Source organism: Syngnathus acus, chromosome 24 (genome assembly GCF_901709675.1).
Source record: "Syngnathus acus chromosome 24, fSynAcu1.2, whole genome shotgun sequence".
Classification (NCBI taxonomy): Eukaryota; Metazoa; Chordata; class Actinopteri; order Syngnathiformes; family Syngnathidae; genus Syngnathus; species Syngnathus acus.
In genome coordinates, this window is record NC_051108.1 from 1,398,488 (window position 1) to 1,420,305 (window position 21,818).

General features: G+C 50.4%; 3 protein-coding genes across 8 annotated transcripts in view; all 3 read left to right on the forward strand.

The window, feature by feature from the left end:
- Positions 1-132: 132 nt before the first annotated feature.
- sec63 (SEC63 homolog, protein translocation regulator) lies at positions 133-9,222 on the forward strand. 2 transcript variants are annotated; one of them, XM_037244624.1, is made up of 19 exons: positions 133-401; positions 3,639-3,738; positions 4,293-4,407; positions 4,494-4,606; positions 4,687-4,748; positions 4,818-4,876; positions 5,269-5,319; positions 5,393-5,501; positions 5,582-5,676; positions 5,787-5,919; positions 5,985-6,077; positions 6,140-6,433; positions 6,510-6,592; positions 6,748-6,816; positions 7,006-7,164; positions 7,241-7,402; positions 7,488-7,688; positions 7,780-7,884; positions 7,971-9,222. In XM_037244624.1, exons 1-19 carry the CDS (start codon positions 278-280, stop codon positions 8,103-8,105), a joined length of 2,262 nt encoding a protein of 753 aa, XP_037100519.1. In that variant the 5' UTR covers positions 133-277; the 3' UTR covers positions 8,106-9,222. The 2 variants fall into 2 exon arrangements, with proteins under 2 accessions (XP_037100519.1, XP_037100520.1); XM_037244625.1 differs by lacking the exons at positions 133-401; positions 3,639-3,738 and adding an exon at positions 4,121-4,244 and having other exon boundaries at positions 4,275-4,407.
- Positions 9,223-9,420: 198 nt separating this feature from the next.
- Positions 9,421-10,003, forward strand: LOC119117846 (mitoregulin-like). 5 transcript variants are annotated; one of them, XM_037244428.1, is made up of 2 exons: positions 9,421-9,681; positions 9,758-10,003. In XM_037244428.1, the coding sequence occupies exon 1, from the start codon at positions 9,471-9,473 to the stop codon at positions 9,639-9,641; it is 171 nt and encodes a 56-aa protein (XP_037100323.1). In that variant the 5' UTR covers positions 9,421-9,470; the 3' UTR covers positions 9,642-9,681; positions 9,758-10,003. The 5 variants fall into 5 exon arrangements, with proteins under 5 accessions (XP_037100323.1, XP_037100324.1, XP_037100322.1 ...); XM_037244429.1 differs by having other exon boundaries at positions 9,761-10,003; XM_037244427.1 differs by having other exon boundaries at positions 9,421-9,680; positions 9,785-10,003.
- Positions 10,004-10,248: 245 nt separating this feature from the next.
- nbas (NBAS subunit of NRZ tethering complex) overlaps positions 10,249-21,818 on the forward strand; it is a 31,513-nt gene continuing 19,943 nt past the window's right edge. The window contains exons 1-21 of the mRNA XM_037244525.1: positions 10,249-10,362; positions 10,757-10,808; positions 11,006-11,042; positions 11,115-11,192; positions 11,319-11,366; positions 11,481-11,524; positions 12,901-13,034; positions 13,324-13,457; positions 14,143-14,241; positions 15,123-15,261; positions 15,333-15,398; positions 15,459-15,587; positions 15,730-15,793; positions 16,211-16,404; positions 16,471-16,731; positions 17,980-18,105; positions 18,185-18,336; positions 18,410-18,544; positions 20,282-20,360; positions 21,275-21,379; positions 21,448-21,584. Of these exons, the coding sequence (XP_037100420.1) occupies positions 10,270-10,362; positions 10,757-10,808; positions 11,006-11,042; positions 11,115-11,192; positions 11,319-11,366; positions 11,481-11,524; positions 12,901-13,034; positions 13,324-13,457; positions 14,143-14,241; positions 15,123-15,261; positions 15,333-15,398; positions 15,459-15,587; positions 15,730-15,793; positions 16,211-16,404; positions 16,471-16,731; positions 17,980-18,105; positions 18,185-18,336; positions 18,410-18,544; positions 20,282-20,360; positions 21,275-21,379; positions 21,448-21,584 (2,306 nt within the window). The 5' untranslated portion in view covers positions 10,249-10,269. The remainder of the gene's footprint in view (positions 10,363-10,756; positions 10,809-11,005; positions 11,043-11,114; positions 11,193-11,318; positions 11,367-11,480; positions 11,525-12,900; positions 13,035-13,323; positions 13,458-14,142; positions 14,242-15,122; positions 15,262-15,332; positions 15,399-15,458; positions 15,588-15,729; positions 15,794-16,210; positions 16,405-16,470; positions 16,732-17,979; positions 18,106-18,184; positions 18,337-18,409; positions 18,545-20,281; positions 20,361-21,274; positions 21,380-21,447; positions 21,585-21,818) is intronic.

Here is a 21,818-nt window from a genome sequence, read left to right on the forward strand (position 1 = left end):
TGTTTTCACGCTGACGTATGTGCATTATGGCCTATTGAGGGCAGTAAAGACAATGTAACAAAATGCGGGGCGGGGACGCAGCGAAGAAGAAGAATCCGATTGCGCATGCGTACACCACGTATGCCTCTTACTCATCTGGTTGGATGCTAGCTGGCTAGCCGGCTACCTAACGCCACTCAGCCTCAGCGGGCTTCCAGCGGCACAAGCAGCAGAAGCAGCGGCCCCACGGACGTCCCGCGGCGGCGAACGACGCTCGGACGGCGCCGCGACTGACGAAATGGCCGGCCAGCAGTTCCAGTACGACGACAGCGGCAACACCTTTTTCTACTTTCTCACGTCGTTCGTGGGACTCATCGTGATCCCGGCCACCTATTACCTCTGGCCCCGGGATCAGAATGCTGGTAAGGCCCCGATGTCGGGCTCCGTTGCTAGCTTGAGCTAAGGGACGGCTCCCGCGAGCGTCCCGAACCCGTTGGCACTCGGTGCGTTGATTCGTTTTGCCGAAGCTTCAGCTTCATCTCCCAGGACGCTCTTTGTCCGCACAAGTTGAGTGGTTTTACCCAAACTGCTAGCAGTGTGACTTCTCTCCGTACTGCCAAGACATGTTACAAGTGCGCACTAGTTGACATCTAGTGAACTGATTGATGTTGACTAGTATCATTTTATTAGTCTTTCCATGAGTCCGAGCATTCATGATGATTCATGATACAATTACATGTTACGAATAACTCAAAACCGTGCCCTAGTTGACAAGTGCGTGATACTATTACTAGTATTGTTGTACAGTTGTACTGCACTATTATTACGTGATGCTAGTACTACCGTTGACGTATATTTCGTAGTTAGCATGACGCGATTCACGTACTGCTAGTAAGACAGAGGTCAAGTAGTGCCCGTGCATTGCAGTACACGAGAGTAATTCCTCAATAGTAACGTGGCTTTGCCTTCGACGGGGATTTAGTTAAATTGTCACTTCAGCAATAGAAAAAAAAGGTCACGGTTTAACTAGTGAAAAGGAAAAGTATAGTGAAGCAATCTCAAATTGAAATTGATTTAAGAATGCTTGAAATTGATTTCTAAATGCTTGCAGGACATCCTTGCTTGGCATCTTTTTCCATTTGCATGCAGCATAACAAATGAGGCCTTTCAGCAATGACAACACGTGTAGACTGACCGTATAACTATCAATCTGTCATGTATTCTTGAACTTTTGTGAAGAATGATTAATATCAATACCGTACTGATGGGTTGAGAGGAGTTGCACCGTATCACTGTTTGGCTGTCTTATACTGCCTCCTGGTGGTGAATCAAAGTCAAAGTCAAAGTCAAAGTCAGCTTTATTGTCAATCCCTTCATACGTCAAGACACACAAAGAAACCGAAATTCCGTTTCCTCCATCCCACGGTGACGAGACATACAAGTAGGCGACACAAAACAAAAACAAGTAGGCACAAACCATAAATAATAAATAATAAATAAAATAAAATGAGCGATGAATAAAAACAGACCAATAACCCATTGAATATGAGGGGCAAAACCGAGCCAGTGAGCATACAGCAAGAACAGGACGCTACGCTGAAAGGGGGAGCGAGTTCAGGATCCTAACAGCCTGGAGTACGAAGCTGTTGGAAAGTCTGGTGGTGCGGGAGCGCAGGCTCCTGTACCGCCTCCCAGAGGGCAGAAGTTCAAACAAAGGGTGAGCGGGGTGACTCACATCACTCACAATCTTGGTCGCCTTGCGGGTGAGATGGGAGGTGTAAATGTCCTTCAAGGAGGGGAGAGAAGCACCAATAGTCTTACTAGCCGTTTTCACAATGCGCTGCAGGGCCTTCAAGTCTTGGTCAGTGCAGCTGCCACCCCAGACAGCAATACAGCTGGAGAGGACGCTCTCAATGGTGCCGCGGTAAAACGTAGTCATGACGGCCGGAGGAGTCCCCGCTCGCCTGAGTTTCCGAAGGAAGTACAGGCGGCGCCGGGCCTTCTTCGCCAGCGACGCGGTGTTGGTGGACCAGGAGAGATCCTCACTGATGTGCACCCCCAGGAACTTGGCGCTGCTCACTCTCTCCACCACAGCACCGTCGATGGTCAGCGGCAGGTGTTGGGCGTGACCCTTCCGGAAGTCAACGACAATCTCCTTGGTCTTGTCGACGTTCAGCAGGAGGTTGTTGTCCCTGCACCACGCGGTCAGAAGGTCAACCTCCAGCCTGTATTGAGTCTCGTCTCCCTTGGTGATGAGACCCACCAGAGTCGTGTCGTCAGCAAACTTCACTATGCGGTTGCCGCTGCAGGTGGCAGCGCAGTCATGCGTCAGGAGGGTGAAGAGCAGCGGACTGAGCACGCAGCCTTGGGGGGCCCCTGTGCTCAGCGTGATGCTGGCGGAGATCTTGTCGCCAACACGTACCACCTGTGGCCTCTGACAGAGGAAGTCCAGTAGCCAGTTGCAGAGGCCGGTACTGAGGCCCAGCTTGTCAAGTTTGCCGATGAGACGCTGCGGCACAATGGTGTTGAAGGCAGAACTGAAGTCCACAAACAGCAACCTCACATACGAGTCCTTCCCCTCCAGGTGGGTGAGGGCCGAGTGGAGGGCAGAGCAGATGGCCTCCTCAGAGGACCGTTTGGCTCGGTACGCAAACTGGAAGGGGTCAATGGTGGGGGGGAGAACTGACCGGATGTGCTCCAAGACAAGCCGCTCAAAGCACTTCATGACGATGGGCGTAAGTGCCACGGGGCGGTAGTCATTGAAGCAGGATGGAGCAGGCTTCTTCGGCACAGGTACGATGGTGGCTGCTTTGAAACTCGACGGGACGATGGCCTGCTGCAGGGAAGTGTTAAAGATGTCCGTGAAGACATCCGTCAGCTCACCAGCGCAGTCCTTCAGCGCTCGACCCGGGATGTTGTCCGGGCCCGCCGCCTTACGGATGTCGATAGCGGCAAGCGTCCTCCTCACGCTGTCGGCGGAGAGGCACAGGGGCAGCTCGTGGGAAGGGGGAGTGGCCTTCAGCGGGCAAGTGCTGTTCTGAGCGTCGAAGCGAGCAAAGAAGCGGTTGAGGTCATTGAGCAGACGGACGTCGCCATCACAGCTCTGCGGCGCGGGCTTGTAGTCCGTGATGGTCTGAATGCCCTGCCAAAGGCGCCGTGCGTCCCTGCTGTCCTTGAAGTGAGCGGTAATTTTGCCCGAGAACGCCCTCTTCGCTTCTTTGATGCCCCGGGACAGGTCGGCCCTCGCAGTCCTCAAGCCAGCCTCATCCCCCGCCCGGAAGGCTTTGTCCCTGGCCCTCAGCAGCCTGAAGACAGCCCCTGTCAGCCATGGCTTCCGGTTTGCCCGAGTGACGACGGATACTGAGTGTTTTTTTCAGTGGACTATCTCGGTCCACTCAGAGTGATTAGGGAGTAAAGACATTTGGTACATTTGTGTAACAGCTGGCTGATAAGAGCTTATCTGGACGTGTTTGTCAACAAGGCCGGCAATAACTCCAGCGGCTTATGTAACGTTCTCAGCGAGTTTGCCTTGAATTCTTGCCATGTCATCACAGGCAGCAGCTGATACAATGTCAATATCGGATTGTGTAACATTGATGCGGGTCAGGCTGCTAACTCGATGAAATGATGCTGATGTGTTTTTTTTTGTTTTTTTGTAGAACAATTGCGCCTCAAGAGCCTGCGGAGGGTGCACGGCAGGTGCCTGTGGTACCGACTGCGACTCCTCAAGTCTCAGCAGAGCGTCGTCCCCACACTCAAGTGAGCACAAGTCGCTGTTGTGTTGTTTCATGTCTCAGCGTCGTGAGCCTCCGTTTTTGGAACCCTCGCCGCGCCGCTTTACAAAAGGACGCCGCTCTAAATTTAGTTACTCGTGTCACTATTTTGGGAGTGGCGAGCGCCGCGCTGACAAGGAAATGCAAACGTACGATTGATTCGCCAGGCATATTCCGTCTCATGGTTCCTTGTGACCTTTCCCCCTCTTCATTTTGTGACCATTTCCTTTTCTTTTCTTTTTCTTTCGTAATATAACGGCTTGGTTCTTGCGGCGGCGTTGCTTTTTCCTCCTCACGTTGGCCGACGACTTTTAACTGGCCAGAGGTGGAGGGAGGGTTGTCATGGCAACAGATGCTGATGCAGAGCAGACCTTGCGGGCTTTGCTATTGTCATGGAAACTAGTTGAAGTTGCACGCGCGGATACCAAACATCCGAACGTGGAAGATGACACCATCGGCCGCGTTATCGAAACGAGAGCCAGCACGGAAGCTGTCTGCATCAAAAGCTTTCATGTTTTTAAGTCTTGTGTGTGTTTTCAGGAAAGCCGCCTTGTTGTTTGGCTGGGCCGTGTTCCTGTTGCTGGCATACAAGGTGTCTAAGCTGGACAGGGAGTACCAGGAGTACAACCCTTACGAAGTCCTCAGCTTGGACCCGGTAAATTCGCTTGCGGGAGATTTGAAAAGACTTTCGCCGTCCCTCTGAAACTCAGCCCGGTTGTCTTTTCGTTTGCCGTCGCGCAGGGCTCGTCTCTGTCGGAGATCAAGAAGCAGTACCGCGTGCTGTCGTTGAAATTCCATCCGGACCGAGGCGGCGACGAGGCCACGTTCATGAGGATCGCCAAAGCTTACGCCGCGTACGGTCCCGCTCGCCTTCGCCTCGCCTCCCTCGGCAAACGCGCGTTCCGCCATTGAGTGTCCTTTTGTCTGCTCGCAGTCTCACCAATGAACAGTCCCGCAAGAACTGGGAAATGTACGGCAACCCGGATGGGCCAGGCGGTGAGTTTGTGAATGGAAGGAAGGGACGAGAAGGTCGGCATCGTTTCTCAAACCTGTTTGTTTTTGCAGCAACCAGTTTTGGCATCGCCCTGCCTGCCTGGATTGTGGACCAGAAGAACTCAATGCTGGTGTTTATCTTTTTTTTGTCATATCCAAACATTACTCAGCAGTGTGGGGTGACCCCCCCCCCCCCCCCCCCCTTCATTTATCACCGTTCTGGACTTACCCTGTGTTAGGTGAAATTCACCAATATCGCGGCACGTGACAATATTTATTGTGTACTTTTGCCTGTCTCGCATCCTTCAAACCCATTTAAATGAATTAAAATGCACTCTTGTTAAATCACACTTTATATTAGACTTAATAAAAACATATAGTCATAACATGAGGATTTAATTGGTTATGAAATATTAACTCAGTCTGGCGATTTCCGGTGTGCACAATTTGACCACCAGGTGGCAGTATAAAGGCTCACGCATATAAAACAGCTCGAGCTCTAATCCTTTGTGATCTCTTTTAGGTGTTGCTGGTGTACGGTCTGGCCTTCATGGTTATCCTCCCTGTTGTGGTGGTAAGTCGTCTTCTTGTATTCTTGGGCGAAATGTTTTGTGTGTTTTTTTATTTCAGTGCGCTTTGTGTATCAGGGCACGTGGTGGTACCGCTCCATCCGATACAGCGGAGACCAGATCCTCATCAACACCACTCAGCTCTTCATGCATTTCATGTACAAGACGCCCAACATGAACATGAAGCGTACGTGTCGGCTCGATTCATCATGTTGTTAACTTAGGACAAAGTCATGTTTTTCTTTCTTCTCCCAATTGTGTTTGCAGGGTTAGTCATGGTGCTAACAGCAGCGTTTGAGTTTGACCCTCGCAGCAATAAAGAAGCCACCATCCGACCCACCGACAACATTGAAGTGCCACAGGTTACAATCTTGCCTGCACTCTCACGCTCATATTTCTTTCTTTCAGTGTGGCACAAAAATTCCTTTAAAAATACTACGTGTCAAATGGAAACAAATTGCACACCTTGCAGTTGATTCGTGAGCTGGGGAACATCAACGTGAAGAAGAAGGAGCCTCCCTTCTGCTACCCGTACAGTCTGAAAGCCCGAGTGTTGGTCCTCTCGCACCTGGCACGCATGGACGTGTCCGAGGAGCTGGACGAAGGTCAGACCACACGTGAACAAGATGGCGTCCGAAACGATCACGTAACCCGCCGTGTTCCGCTTCAGATCAGAGATTCGTGGTGAAGAAGAGTCCGGCTCTCCTCCAGGAGATGATCAACGTGGGCTGTCAGCTCACCATGATGGCCAACAGCAGAGGAGGTCAGGCTGTTTATCACTCGTTGCTGTCCTCATGTGACTCTTACGACTTGCATTTGGTGCAGGTTTCCACGCCCCTCGCCTGGTCACCATCGAGAACTGCATGAAGCTGACCCAGATGATCGTGCAGGGCCTGCAGGAGTCCAAGTCGCCCCTGCTGCAGCTGCCCCACTTTGAGGAGGAGCACCTCCGCTACTGCATCTCCAAAAAGTACAAGGTCCGCAGTCTGCAGGACCTGGTGAGTCTCAAAGACTCGGACCGACGCAGCATGCTGCGCTTCATGGGCGAGGAGAAGTACGACGAGGTCATGGCCGTGCTGGGCAGCTTCCCTCACATCACCATGGACACCAAACTACAAGGTCAGCATGGAAACGTACACGCCTGTCTGTGAGACCTGCAGCTGTTGTCCCGCACTGACGGTCCATGTCTGTGCAGTCCTCGACGACGAAGACAGCAACAACATCACGGCGGGCTCCATCGTCACGGTTACGGTCACCTTGACCAGAAAACGAATGGTGGTAAGTGTCAGCATTTCTTTGACACGAGGCATGAAAAATGACATGTACCTGATCGATCTGAGATGCACAAGCATTTCTACAGATGAACACTAGAGGGCAGTGTTGCCCTATTTCTTTTCAAAAGTGAATCAACGCTGCCTGTACTTGTTGTGCAGGAGGTGTTTGAAAAGGAGCAGGAGACTTCACCGTGTCCAGGAGAGGAGTCCGCCCCGACGGAGGAAGTGGTAAGGACTAACTGGCAAAGCACTCAATCCAGATCCACACGAGGAAGACAATTCAGCGCAGTATGGTGGGATCATGGAATAAATGCAGAAGCCGCTTTGCTTAAAACTTCCGCACGGACCTTAAGATGAACATTCAAAGAAATGGAATCAATGTTTCCGAGTGGCGTCACATTTTTTCTTGCTCAACAGGGAGACGCGAGCAAAACGAAAGCAAAGCAAGTGTGGCAGAACAAGAACAAAGGTACCAAGAAGACAGCCAAATCCAAGAAGAAAAAGCTAACCAAGAAAAAGACCACGCCGGCGCCCGTCAAAAGCAAGCAGGCCAACGGCAGCGTAGTAGCGGGAAACGTAAGTTGCCCATGGCGCGGACCCTCGCTCTTCATAAACGTGACCAAACGTGGTGTCGTACTTGCGCGCCTAGCAGGAGACGCCCTCGGCGGCCAAGGAGGAGGACGAGGAGGTCTCGGACAAAGGAAGCGAGTCGGACGAGGCCGAGACCAACAAAGACTCTCCCAGCGAGAGAGACGAAGACAGCGACAAGCAGAGCGACACCGAAGTGGACGAGATGGCCGGAGACGACGAGGAGGTCGGTAAAGCGGGACACGCCGACACGGACGATAAATAAAAAAACTGGGATCGCCTTAGAAACCTCTCAAACTTTGACTCGCCAGGAGTGGGAGGCGCTGCAGCAGAGCATCCAGCGGCGAGAGCGCGCCCTGCTGGAGACCAAGTCCAAGGTGACGCACGCGGCCTACAGCCTCTACTACCCCGAGGAGAAGCAGGAGTGGTGGTGGCTCTACATCGCCGACCGGCGCGACCAGACCCTCGTGTCCATGCCCTACCACGTCTGCACGCTCAAGGATACCGAGGAGGTGGGTCCAGAGAATTTCCACACGTCAAGGAAACACTTGTCATCGGAAGTACGTGCGGCATGTTTGACGGCGTCTGTTCGCGTTCGTCCAGGTGGAGCTGAAGTTTCCGGCGCCTTCCAAAACGGGCAACTATCAATATTCGGTCATCCTGCGATCGGATTCCTACTTGGGACTGGATCAAATCAAACCGCTTAAGGTGGGTGCTCGAAACTCGCTGAATGAAAAGCAGCAATGTCCGTGTGCGGGACTTGTCATGTGACACGCTGTGACACGTTTGCGCAGCTGGAGGTGCACGAGGCCAAGGCCATGTTGGACAACCACCCCCAGTGGGACATCCCCGACACGGAGGAAGAGGATGAGGAGCAAGAGGACAGCGACGGCATCGAGGAGAGCGAAGACGACGACGACAACGACTGAACACGCACGCGCGTGCGCACACGCTGCCAGCACCGCCCCCCCCACCCCGCCCCTCAACACTCACAGACCGACGCAGAGACTCAGCCGGGACATTTTTGTACACTCAGTTCATGTCCCCGCCCACCACGCCAGCTGGCCTCTTTTCTACGTGTATGTGTGCGCGCGCCCGCGTGTTTGTGTTTCTAACCTGGTAAGAATGTGTACAGGTGCGAGCGAGTGGGGACCGGAGCGGCCATCTTGCGAGGGGCTACGTGCGCGCGCGCGCCATCAAAACAAATTGCGTTCCATTGGCCGCAAGTTGTCACAATCACTCGACAACTCGTTCCCGCTCAATCGACTTTCTAATCGGACTTGAATTGCTACTGCTATTTTCTAATAGTGTCATCAGAAGTCCTCCTACGCACTAGTACACAACAGATCCAGTCCGTTTTGGTAGCCGCACATTCCGGCGTGTCATCATCGCCCTGAGAAGCCTTACGACTACAAGCAGCGTGACAAAAAAAAATAAAAAAAGAAAATGTGGAAAAAAAGGTCACTTGGGTGCCATGCACCCGCCGTTGTTCTCGGCTCGGCAGTATTTGTTTTTTTTTTTGGCTTTAGCGTTGTTGGACTGTAGTGCCCCCTGTCTGGGTGACTTCTTTTTACTCTCAATGATAATTTGTGTTGTAAAAATCCACTTGTATTTCAAGGACACCAGTTATGCTCTTCTCTTTGTTTTGGTTCTGTTAAAATCTGTGTTGACAACAGGAATGAGCAGCTTACTATCCTTTTTTTGGTGGGGGGGGGTCTCGAGCACATGCAGTCCACCAAAGAGGTCCTTCAAGCTGATAGTGTGGGCCATGGAATGTAGCGTTGGTGATGTGACGCTGAGTGGATAAGTGTGCAGTGAGAGGTCTCCGCTGATTTGATGGCTGCAAGTCTTTTACACTCTTGGTCCTTATGATTCCGCACATCAGGAGGATATGGAAGGGATGTTCGAACGGCTTGCTGCAGCCCCTCATCTTCTACACTTTCTCTTCCCACCACAGATTTCCTGTATTCAAACAAAGTACCACAAAGGCGCCGACTCCTATCTGCCACTCTTGTTTACAAAAGGAACTCTCATTGTAAATGGATTTAAAAAAAAGTATATAATTTGTATTTAAAATCATTTCAAATAAAAACTTTTAAATAAAATGATGCGTCTTAAGGTACTACACAATAAATAAAACAAAATGTATGGGGTCAAAAAGGATGGACAATTGACATCCAGTTGACATTTTTTATTCAAAAAAAAAAAAAAAAGCTGAAATATCGCGAGACTTGTACCAGACACCTAACTTCCGGTATTGTGTGGCTGTCAGGTCTGCAGCGCCATATGCGAATATGGCTGACTTTTCGGAGAGGTCAGTGCAGGCGGCTGTCGTCGTCTCCTTCCTAGCGGGTTTTGCGGCGGGCTGGCAGGCCAACAGGATGCGGAGGAAATTTCTCGACTGGCGGAAGAAGAGGCTGCAAGACAAACTGAACGAGACGCAAAAGAAACTCGACCTAGCCTGACCCACGCCTTCGTCTACCTTGAAGGGACACTACATTAGGTACACATGCTCCATTCAAAACAAAAGAAAACAGAGCAAAACTGGTCAACTATGTTGCAGGACTGCAAGGTCAACTATGTTGCAGGACTGCAAGGTCAACTTTGTTGCAGGACTGTGCGCTGCTCTCCGAGTTTGGATGCCAGATCTTCCTTGGCCACCGTAGTTGGAAGAAGAAAGGCAGGAATGTCCACCTGTCAATCTACCACTCTTGACACTCTTGTCCAAATTGCAAACACGCACATGTATTGTCTCATTTTTCTACGTTAAATAAATGCCGATTTCCAACTTAACGTCTTTGCACTTGTAAATATTGTGCATTTGTTACCATGAAAAACGTGTGGTTTCAATAAAATATACTGGGGGAAAAAACTTTGTGATTTTGTTGTGTGTAATAGTTTATTGAATTACGTCACAATTAACCCAACTGAAATATTGTGTCATGGGTGAGACGTTTCTTCTTCTTAATATAACTTTTTGGGGGTTTAATTAATTAGGTCACTCTTCCCAATTTACCCAAACTGCCGCTTTTGTTCTTTTTGTCCCTCACGATTTCCCGTAGTCGGCTGTCACGGTTGTGCTCTTCAGTCAACATGGCGGACGATAGCATCCTCGAAGGTGAAGAGGAGAACATTTTGTATGATTTACTCGTTATTACCGAATGGCCTCCGGAGACTGACACTCAGGTTAGTCGGCTGCCATTTCCAGCTTATGTCTCAGCCTTCCTTTTCCCACATTTGCGACTCCAAAAAGGAGCCGCAACGTGAACGAGTGACGTGGTGTTCGAGCCAATGCGTAGCCACGTAGCGTAAACATTCTCGAACTTTGTTAACTCAACTTGTTTTCTTTTTAAAACCACTTCATAATAAGCTGTCAATTGATTTTTATTTCTATGATGGATGATTATGACTTATGTAACGCAATGAGGCAGTCAGGTGCATAAATTAATTTACCCCGTTCATCAAGAACAACCATTAAAACCTATTTAAAAAAATAAATAAAATTTCCTTTAATTGACATGAAAACACAATAACGCCACCTCTCAAATAAATCATAGTTTTCATTATTTTATTCTTGCAGCTGCGTGGCAACAAGGAACAAAACACCTCCCTTGTAGCAAAAGCAGTGACAGGTAAGTTTTGCTTTGTTAAAGTGACAGAAATTCTGAATTTTCCTCATCGGCTTGCTTTGTATACCCTCCTGAGACCCAGTGAAAAAAACGTCCAACATCCAAAAAACATACATCCTCTACAGAGGACAAAGTGGAATTGATGAGTCTCAGAAGTTTACAATATTTGTGTTCTCACAGAAATCTCTCTTTTTTTCCAGGCCCATTCCGCCTTATCCTGCACTATTTGTGGTACAGGTAAAAAACAAAAGTGCATAATGGAATGTGTTTTGTATTCTGTTGTGATTTTTTCGCTGTTGGCTCTTTCAGCCCGTCCAGCTCGTCTCTGCCGCTCGGTCTCCTGCGGCTGGTCAACAAGCAGATTGGCTGGCAGCCAGTGCTCGCGAGGTACACACACACAAACCACCGACTAAACGTTTGCTCTTTGATTGTTTATCGATCCGGCGCTCGTCTTTGCTGCATTAAATGTCCTGTTCAACTCACTCATGTGTCTTTTTGGCTTTACCTTTGCAGTAACGGAAAACTCCTGGCCGTGGTCCAGGACCAGTGTGTGGAGATCAGGTCATTACCGAGCACAAACACAAATGCGCTCTGTTTTGTGCTTGATCCACTGAGTGTGTGTAAAATCCACTACTTCTGTGTGTGTATGTTCCCCGTTGCTTCTTTTCTCTTCAGATCTGTGCGAGATGAATTTGGCTCAGTTATTGGGAAATGCCAAGGTAAGAGTCCCAATAACACATTTTGCATGTCCAAAATCAAGTGAAAATTAAAAAAAAAAAAGCCGAAAATGAGGCTTGAAAGACTAAAACCGAGCCGCTCTTGGTCGCTTGAAGATGGCTGCGGATCTTCACTCGGCCTAGCTCGTAGGCGGAGCAACTCTCGGTGGTGGGGATTATTTCAATGATGCGTTGTTTGGTCACAATCCAATCAATATTTAGAAGCACTCCAGAGAAGCGTGTCATACATCTTCTGTTGTGTCGTTTTAATTCTGTTAGTTGCATTATGAAGTCCACAAAATAGCAGCGTCTATTTTCTTTTTTGGAGCCTCTCCTCCTTGCTTTGGCGTCGGTGTTATTGTGCCTGCTCGCTCCCTCCCTCCCGCCTTACCTGCCCCCCTCCCTCTTAAGCCCGCCATCGTCCCGCTTGCCGCCTTTCATAATTCATGGCTGTCGAGCTGTGATAAACGTGGCTTCTTTACATGGAAGGCGCGCGTAGCCGGCTGATTTCTTTCCACCCACGCCGGCAGAGGAAGAGACGCAAACATTCTATTTTATGCCGTCTTACCCCCCCTCCATCCTAAAAAAAAAAAAAAGCCATTTATGTGGAAATGGAGCCCCACTCGGTTGCAGATAGAGCGTGCAATACATAATGGAGAGGGGGGGGGGGTGTAATGGGAAGAACAGATTGAAAAAGGAGCCAGGAGAGAGAGCCTTTGGTTGCCTGGATGAAACATGACGTCGGGCAAGCGCAATTCATGCTAGCTAATGACACCGGAAGCTATGGCCGTGTGTCTTTTGTTGGATCTGACTGACTGACTCATTGGCAGCATCCGCGTGGTTTCTGTCCTATTTGGCCGACAGAACTTTTTGTGTTAGTCTTGGTTGCCTCCGTCACGTGGCGTTCCGCAGGGGGCAATTCTGGGGCCCCTGCTGTTTTTATCATTAGCTAGCCTTGGGGTCCAGCTTAAGAAAACAAGCTATTTCCTTGGAAAAAATGTCAAGGACACTTTTTAAGGTTTTAGGGTGTCACTTATCGATTTTGGCCGTTGGCTACACTTCTCTATCTGTCTAACACAGCGCTACCGAAAAAGCAAAACTCACGCTGTTCTGCTGAATCAGCGTCTCGGCCAAACAGCCGACTAAAACTTTCGTAAAAGCGGGATGGATCCTTTCTTGTGTATTCTGTCTTTGGGAGACAATTATGAAGATGTAGCGCTCCCATAGCTCCTTAAGCGCGTCGTGCTGATATACGACATCATCGCCGGCCTCTTTCTCGGGGTTGGGATTTATTGCCGCGGCAGCGGCCAGGGATTATTTTCGCAGGCGGGCACCTTGCTTATCTGTATTGATAATGAATCCTCGGCCGTTTTGTGCAGTGCCAAAGGACCCCAACCCTCAGTGGCGGCGGGTGGCGTGGAGCCACGACTGCGCCCTGCTGGCCTTCGCCGACAGCACGGGCACGGTGCGCCTTTTCGACCTGGTGGGCAGCGAGCTGTTTGTCATCCCGCCGGTAAGCGCGACTTGGCATTGTTGCCAACTTTTTCTTCGGTGCCATTTTTTATGTATGTCTCGCACACTTGATGCTCCTTCAAGCCCTCCCTCGATATTTCTCTTATCCTTCCGTCATGCCTCATATCACTTCCAGCCCTCGCGTAATGACGATCGAGCGCGTCTATCCAGGCGATCTTTTTTGCCGATAACGCGCGTCAATCAAAACGGAATTTTCCATACGTCGCATCTCATTGACCGCCGTCTCGTCACGTTTTTTTTTTTCTTTTCTTCTTCCCCCTCGCCCAAAGGAGCCGAGCTTCCCCGGGGATTTTGGCTGTGCCGTCGCGGGCCTCATCTTCCTGGAATACACGGGCGGCGCTCAGTGGTCGGCCGAGCTGCTGGTCATCACGTACGGGGGCGGGCTCAAGAGCTACCTCGTCAGGTGGGCGCTCACCTCGAATCCACACTGTCGCAGCAACACATCCAAAGCCGGAGCACGGCCATTTCTCTGCGCTGGAACGACCTCCTTGGCTGTTAATTTGGAGCAGCCATTAAGAAATCGCTTAACAAGCTGGGCTCGCTCGCTCGGCTGTCTACCCGGAGTCGTTTCTCTTATTTTGTCTCTCCCGGAGCCGAGTTAAAAGAGGCCATTGTTATCTTTTCCAAGGGCTTCGTAAAGTGTCCGCCGTTATTGCGTTGACCTCGGCCGACAGCGCGTCTCCTCGCCGTCCTCTTCAAACATGAATCAAAAAAAAAAAGCAGCCGTGTTTATACGTGAAGGCCTCGCCTTGACATTCAGCCTGAGTGGAAACGTTGGAGGTCACGGCTTGAATGGCGGCAAAATGTTTCTATTATTCCAGGCTTTGGCGTGCGCGCGTAAGTCGGGAATTAAGCGGCGGGAGAAATGGCCCAAACATTGTGGGGCTTATTTGGAATGATTGCTTTTCATTTTGTTGGGAGCTTATTGCTCCCCCCCTCCCCCTCCTGTTCTTCTGACAGTTTGAATGGAACGCCAGGCTTGACACTAAGTCGCCGCAGTGTCCTCAGGGACCTCCTTTGTCCATGTTTTTGGCGTCCCGCTCGCTTGTTGACGTTATCTCACCTGCCGCATGTTGTTCTTTTGACAGCGTGGGCACCAAGCAGAACTTCCAAGAGAACCACACCTTCAGCTTCTCCGCCCACTACTCCCGCGGCATCACTTCGGCTATTTACCACCCGAGCTACCGGTAGGTGGCCGTCGCCATCGTCCTGACAACTGCAAATATTTAATGACGGTGTTTCGTGTGACAGAATTGTGTCAGCGTTTTTTTTATTTTTGCTGCCTCAAATCAACACGTAGCCATGAACGTCTCAAAAGTCAGCACACCCCTTTGTTGCAACACATTATAGATGTCTATATTTATTAACATTGATATTTATTTAACAATTTTATCATCGCAACTCTGGAGATGACCTTTGACTTCGGAGACCCGAAAGGTACGCCGCTCCCGCAGATTGACCTTGGCGGCCTCGGCGGCTCCCGAGAGCCACTGTGGAGTGTTTGCCGGCCAACGGGCCGGATGAAACTTTAATGATCCGGGGTGTGAAAAGTGGGTCAGCACAAGCAGTTGCATATAGATTAGTGCCGGGAAAGTCCAGTCAATGTAAAGGCGTCGCCATCCACGGCAAAGAATAATGCAGCTCGTTGTGGACCATTCTAGGGTTGCGTCAACAAAAGCCTTTTTCTTTTAGCAACATGAAATTGGGTCGATCAAGAGTCGGCCAGCTGAGGTGATTTTACATGCGTAGACATCTCGCGTTGGGCCTCTTGAGGTTGTCTGGCGTCTGATTGCAAAGCTGGTTGGGAGGTGCTGCCTGCTCTACATCCTGCGGGCGCCAGGGGGCAGTGTTAAGCCAATCACCCCTCATCTTCTTTTTGTTGCTTATGCTGCACACGCATTCAACTCTCCTACCAAGGCAACACGGTGGCTTCTAATCTCACCACTTTTTATGTCAAACTCATAACTGCTATCAAAAATAAACAGATGGAAAAAAAAACACGACAAACAAGCCACGGCGGCGCTCGAGGCGGCCGTGCTGAAATGTTTATTTTCTCGTACCTTTCCAGGCTGCTGCTGGTGGGCGGCTGCGAGTCGGTGGACGACGGATCGTCCAAGGCCGCCTCTTACGGATTGACGGCGTGGAGGGTGTTGTCCGGCTCGCCCCACTACAAGCAGGTCACCAGCTCGGAAGACGACGTCAACTCGGTGAGGAGAAATGCAAAAGTTGATTTGCAGTTGACCTTGTTTAACCTGTGTTTTTTTTTTTTTTCCGTCAGAGTCAGAAGCGAGGTTTCTTACGGATGCCCACGTTGAGACTTTTCGGCAGACAAGGAGAAGAAAAGGTAGCCTTTCTTTTGTCTTCTTTTGGCTCGGGCTGGATGATGACGTGCGCGCCTTTTCAGGACGGCGTCTTCCGCATGAGTCTGAACCCGGACGGGACGCTGTTGGCCGTCATTCACTTCTCGGGTCGCCTGACCCTCTGGGACGTCCCCTCGCTGAAGCAGAGGGCGGCGTGGGAGCAGGACCAACAGGTACGTCGCCGCCACTCAGCTTGTGTCTGGCAGAAGAGATGTTTTTGCAAATGTGTGTGTATTCCCGCCCGTTGAGTGTAAACAGGGTGAGAGATTAATCTTTCTTCTCCTCTCCCTCGCTCCCTCCTTCCCTCGCCGGCAGCCAGGATTTGAGGAGATCAATCCGGAGTGGAAGACGTCACTGGAGAGGAGGAAGAAAATAAAAGGTAGCTTGGCCCGCGGGGCTCTCAGCAGCTTTTTTTTTTTTTAATTCATTTCTTTTTTTTACGCTGACACAGCGCAGCCGATACGATTTAATGATCTTTGATGCTTCTTATTCGCCGAATTACACGCTTTGTGTCCAGTGGATGTTTCCCCCAAATCCCACCGACGTCACAGAATTTTATGACGGCCATAATTCAGAAAGTTAAAGATAGCTCAAAGAAAAAAAAAAGCTGATCATTTGTAACACATAAAATGCTCAGCAAATCTTTGCCAGCTTTTCTCACAGGTTGTTTGTTCTGTATAAAGTAGATGAACAATAAAAAATGCAATTAACAAGGAAACGAGATTGTAAAATGGCTGGGGCTCATTTTCCACCTCTGCAATGAATTTCAAATAAAACCATGTGACTGTGTTCTCAGACAAGGAGCAGTACCGGCCGCTGGTGGACATCAACTGGTGGAGCGACAAGGTGCTGATCCTGGCACGCTGCTCGGGCTCCGTCACCGTGTCGTCCGTCGGGAGCCTCCGCAACCTTCTGGGCAAATCCTGCGAGTGGTTCGAGCCGTCGCCCAGAGTCACCGCCGCGCACCACGGTGGATTCCTCAGCCTGGAGGTCTGAAGGAGAACCGTGACGTATTTTGTCTCCTCGGCATTCTGAACATTGTCTTTTGCTCGCCAGTGCGAGGTGAAGCTGGCCCAGAAGCGCGGACGTCTGGAGAGCAACTTGAGCGGCGACGAGGAAGACGACGGCGGCGATTCCGATTCGGACGAGGAGTCCTCCGCTAAGGCGCGCTACTTCGGCTACATCAAGCAGGGCCTCTACTACGTGACGGAGATGGAGCGCTTCGCGCCGCCGCGCAAGCGACCCCGTACCGTCCTCAAGAACTACCGGCTGGTTAGTCTCAGGTCCACCACGCCTGAGGAGCTCTACCAGAGAAAGGTAAAGAGAACGCTATTTCTAATGCTAATAGCGGCAGCCGGCAAAGGCGCCGGTCTTCACTTTCACAAAGCCCTCCAAGTTTGAGCGCGGCCGACTCATCAGTCATTTTGATGAGCTGGCATCCAGCGGCGCCTTCATCACTGTCATCATCATTGGCGGCCATTAGTCTTGCCCATCAAATTCCAACAGCCCACGGTTAAAAGTCATACATCATTATTACTATCGCTTTGGAGCACTCGCTGCCCAGACCGGCTGCAGATTGCTCCCCCGGCCCTCCCCCACCCACTCGGCTCACGATATTGGGGGTTGACTGTATGGCAGATTTTATTTTTTTTTTTAATTACACAGTACACTCGCGGTTACTCGACTGTTTTGTTAGCTCGCTGAACATGGCCTGCGAACTTCCCACTTCAAATTGCAATTTGCAGTGAGTAAGATGGGATTTTTTTTTTTTTTTTTTTTTGGGGACGCTTTGAAATGTCCACAGGTAAACAAAACATGACCTCATCTGTGGCTGATATATTTGGAACAGGAAAAGGATTTCCTCTGCAGTCGGACCTTCCCTCAGCATGTGCGTGCTTCTCTCTCTCTCTCTCTCCATCGCTCCCTGGCAAGGCTGCCGACATTTTCATTAGGCCGAAACGGCGAGAGCGAAATGTTTTTTGATGTCCTCCTACGACAGCTTTAAATGTGCCGGCTTCTCGCTGCCCTCGAGGATGTGCAGTCTGGCTAATGTGGCTGCTTTGTACTCCCACACATAGACTGAGATGGATACACTGTGTGTGTATATGTATGTGTGCGGACACACATACGTGTGTTTGCGCACACACAATATGCGTGGGCTTGTTATTGTCGAATCACATCATTTTGAAGGCAGTGATAAGACATTAAAAGCAGCGTCTGCGTCGCCAACAAAGGGCGTCTATTTAAATCCCCCCCCCCCCCACCACCACACACATTATGACAGTAAATAAAGCACTGTGCCTACCGTATGCTAATATATCAAGTAGGATGTAGAAGTTGTAGTCCTTTGTTGAGGTATTCACACCGGCTGCTTGTGTAGTATGGAATTATGGATATTCCACTATACATTATTTTTTTGGAGCATTCAAAGGCTTTATGCGAATGTTACAATTACCTGTGGTGTTCCACAAGGCTCATTTCTCAGTCCCCTATTGTTTATTTATTCAATGAATTTTTTTACGCTGTGATGTGAGCAGGTTCTTGATTCGGATTGTTTTCCAACAGATCGACAATGAAGAATACGGCGAGGCCCTGTCTCTGGCCCACGCGTATAATCTGGACTCGGACCTGGTCTACCAAAGGCAGTGGAGGAAGAGTACAGTCAGCATCGCCTCCATACAAGATTATCTCGTACGTGGGACACATCTTTTCACTCGTTTTTTTTTTTTTTTTCTTTTAACACCATCTCTTCTGGCTTTGTTGTCCCCAGAGCAAGATCCGCAAGCGCTCGTGGGTCCTGCACGAGTGCGTGGAGCGCGTTCCGGAGAACGTGGACGCGGCCAAGGAGCTGCTGCAGTACGGCTTGAAGGGCACCGACCTGGAGGCCCTCGTCGCCATCGGCAACCGAGAGGACGGGGGAAGGTGCGCCGCCGCCGCTTTCCTTTTCAGTCGAATTAAAGTCCGGAAGCTCACCCGCGCCGTCGACACCTGTCAGGTTCATCATGCCGGGCGACGTGGACCTGGACGACCTTCCCTACGAGGACCTGTCAGAGGAGGAGGAGGCGGAGATGCAGACGGAGAAGGAGAGAAGGAGGAAACGAGAGCTGCTTGACAAGGTCGACTTCAGCAGGTCAGCCAAAGCAGACTCGCCGACCTGCTCCATTTCCAAACGTGATGAGGCCTTTTCCCTCGTATTAGTTGTGAGGGGGGGGAGGGGGTACATTCGCGAGGACGAGAGAACTTGGCCACGGCGCCAGCCGAGATTAGCGGCTAATCAGCTTGCTGTAATTTATGCCTTTGTTGTTAAGCGCCTGGTGAAAGACTAATGAAAAAGCCTTCAGCGGCCACTAATCACCTCTTCCACGTGCAGATCCGCTCGCACCATCGAGCCCTCCCTACGCGCATTACGCACAATTAAAATGCTCCAAAGGTAAAAAAATTAATAAAACAACAACACGCCCAAATAAATGGCGCTCATTAAAAATCCATTTGCTTGCAAATGTAGTTTTTTTTTTTTTTTTCTCTGCAGCCGGATGCTCGCCATTGTCGCCGCTTATTGGCCACTTAACCCTCAGCGCACTTTTCACGCTCGCCATTCTGTCCCTGAAAACTAAATTTGATTGGATTGAAAGGAATCACTTTGGTCTCTAATGAATTGCCTTCTTCATCAACTCTCCTGCGTGTGTGTGCGGCGTGCCCCGACTAACGTGTGGCCCCGAGGCGGAGGCCAGAGATGGATAATAATTCTCTTAATTTCTTTTTAACTGCACCGCCGTTACGTAAATGGCTCGGTATCGATCACGAGCTCTGTGTGCGGAAATGAAGACCATCTTGAAGTATTTGCTTTTCTTGTCCTCGGGGTACCGCCGGGCGTATTTTGAAAATATTCCGCGTTGCGAGTGGACGAAAGCAAACGCGGATTTTGCGGCACCCCTCAGAGCAAAACAAACGACCCGATGGCCTCGCTTTCTTTCAGTTTTTTTTTCTCTCTCTCGCTTTCGTCGTTGCTGTTTAACTTCCCCGAGGAAGTTTGTCGCACTCGCAGCGGAGCGTTCGCTCATTCCCAATAATGGCAGTACTAAAAAGTACATCAATAAGAACCATAAAGCCTGAAACTTTTTGCTTCACTCTTTAATATTTCAACCGCTGCGCACTCAAGCAAACATTTTTTCGACAAAGAGTATTGTGGTTTTTTTCTTTTTTTTATAAACTCGTAGTCTGGCGGCGTTTGAATGTACAGCGCAGGGCTCCATTACGCAACATAAATGATGAATCAGAGTGTCACCAAAAATGCTCCATTTTGCTCTCGCACACATGGCGGCGCCCACAATTTCCGCCTCTCACCACTTGCCGCCTCTCGACGAGCGACGGCTGTAATTAGCGGCAGTAGCAGCGCTAAGCCGGCGCGCTTTGATGCGGCGGCGAGCACGATGAGCCGCTGTTAATCTCGAGCAGTGTGTGTAGAAGAAGGCCGATAAGCGGCGATAGTGCGCCCTCGTAATGAGGGATTAAAACGGCAAGGGAGGGGTCACGTCTCATGTGGTCACACCGTGGCCGCTTCTCCGCAAATGTGTTTTTATTTTCCGACGTGCAACCCTGGCGTCGGCTTATTTTCCCGGCCCCCAGATTGGAAGTCGCACGCAGCAGCCAATAAAGCACGTTGTTGTTTGCGGCCGGTCGCCTAATTTACGGCCGGGATTCAATTACGTGGAAAATGGATTTCACCCGGGGGCACGGTGCAGTACGTCACCTGGCGGGGCGTTTAAGAAAAAAAAAAATAAAATCTGGTCAGCGTTACCATTCATCTTGTGGAATTATTTCCAACTAGCAATGCTAACAAATTGCGATGCTAATTTCTTTTCTGCAGGCTGACGCTGGAGCAGAAGGAGTTGTGTCGGAGCCGACTGAAGCTGCTGTCGTATTTGGACAGGCTGGCGACGTACGAGGTAACGCAGGAACACGTTTTGTTATCATTTCCATTTTGTTCATAAATCTTGTCGCCAGTAAATAAGATTCACGCCATGCGCCGGACCCGAAGGCGTCGTTGCGGAATGGCAAAAGGGCAGAACCGATCTTGATCGGTTTGACCTTTTGCCGCATAAAAGGTCGCGGCCGGGCTTTTTGTCTTCTTTTTTTGTCCACACAAACGCGTCGTCGTTATTTACCGATGACTCGGCGCGGCGCCGGAACTCTCCGTGGAATATCTAGTCCTCGCTCTTACGAAAGCTTCTCAAGCGCGACGCTAAACCCCGCCCAAAGCAAGAAGCGGATTTTCTTTTCCGTCTCTCATTGATATTCTCTCTGAAGCGCGCTAATCTCATTTCTCAAATATTGAAAAGTTGTACGTTGCCTCTCCTCGGCTCTCCGCCGACAAATGGGCTTTTATCGCAAGGCCACCAAAAGTATATCAAGCGGGAGAGTTGAGATTCAAGATGAGTAATGTGAACGGCGGGCGCCACCTTTTTCCACGCTCCATAAATCGCACGCGGCGGCGGCGCACTTTTTCTCAAGCCGCCAGCGGGGCGACGATGAGATTTTGGCCCGCTCCGATAGAGCCCGGCCAGACGGACGGACGTTGTCATGGCAACCGCAGCTGCGCCGTCGCATCCACTCTCCCCGGCTGTCTATGAATATGATATTACGCGGCTTTTACCATCCCGACTCGTCACGGCGTGCTGAGCACGGCCCGTTCAAAGGCTGCTCGCCATTTTTTCCCCCCCTATTTGAAATTCAAAAAAAAGTTTTCAGTTGAAAGTTTCACCAAAAACGCCAGTTTCTGACTAAACAGCAGAGAAAATGAGATTTTTGTTTTAATTTCAGTATATTTGTAAACGTGCTGGTCTTATTGTCCTCCCCGCAGGAGATACTCGGAGGTCCCCACGAAGCCGAGCGGAAATATGACGCCGAGTTCTTCAAGAAGTTCCGTCGTCAGAATATGGTCTTGTCGGCGCGAAATTACGCCAGGGTAAAATAAAACCCCGAGTTCTTTTGGAGGTCAGCCCCTTTCTCATCCGACTTGTGGTCGGGCTGCAGGAGAGCAACGTGCAAGCTCTGGACATCCTCTTCACGTACCACGGGGAAGACCTGCTCCAACATCGACTGGCCATCCTTTCCAACTTTCCTGAGACCACGTCTCCGCACGAGTACACCGTCTTGCTGCCTGAGGTCTGGTGAGTATTGAGACTCATTTTGCACACCTTTTTGTGAGGAGGCGGGGCCTTTTTGCGGCTCTGCAGTGAGCATCCATCACGGCCGGCCGGGCTCGCCGCGGGCCACTTCCCCGTCGTCCCCCGGCTTACGAGCCAGCTGGGCCGCACTGCAGTACGCGAGCGAGCAGGAGGGGGAGGGGGGAGGAGAAGCAGCCCCATTGTGATTACCGATCAAGTTCCAGTGGCAGAAAAACT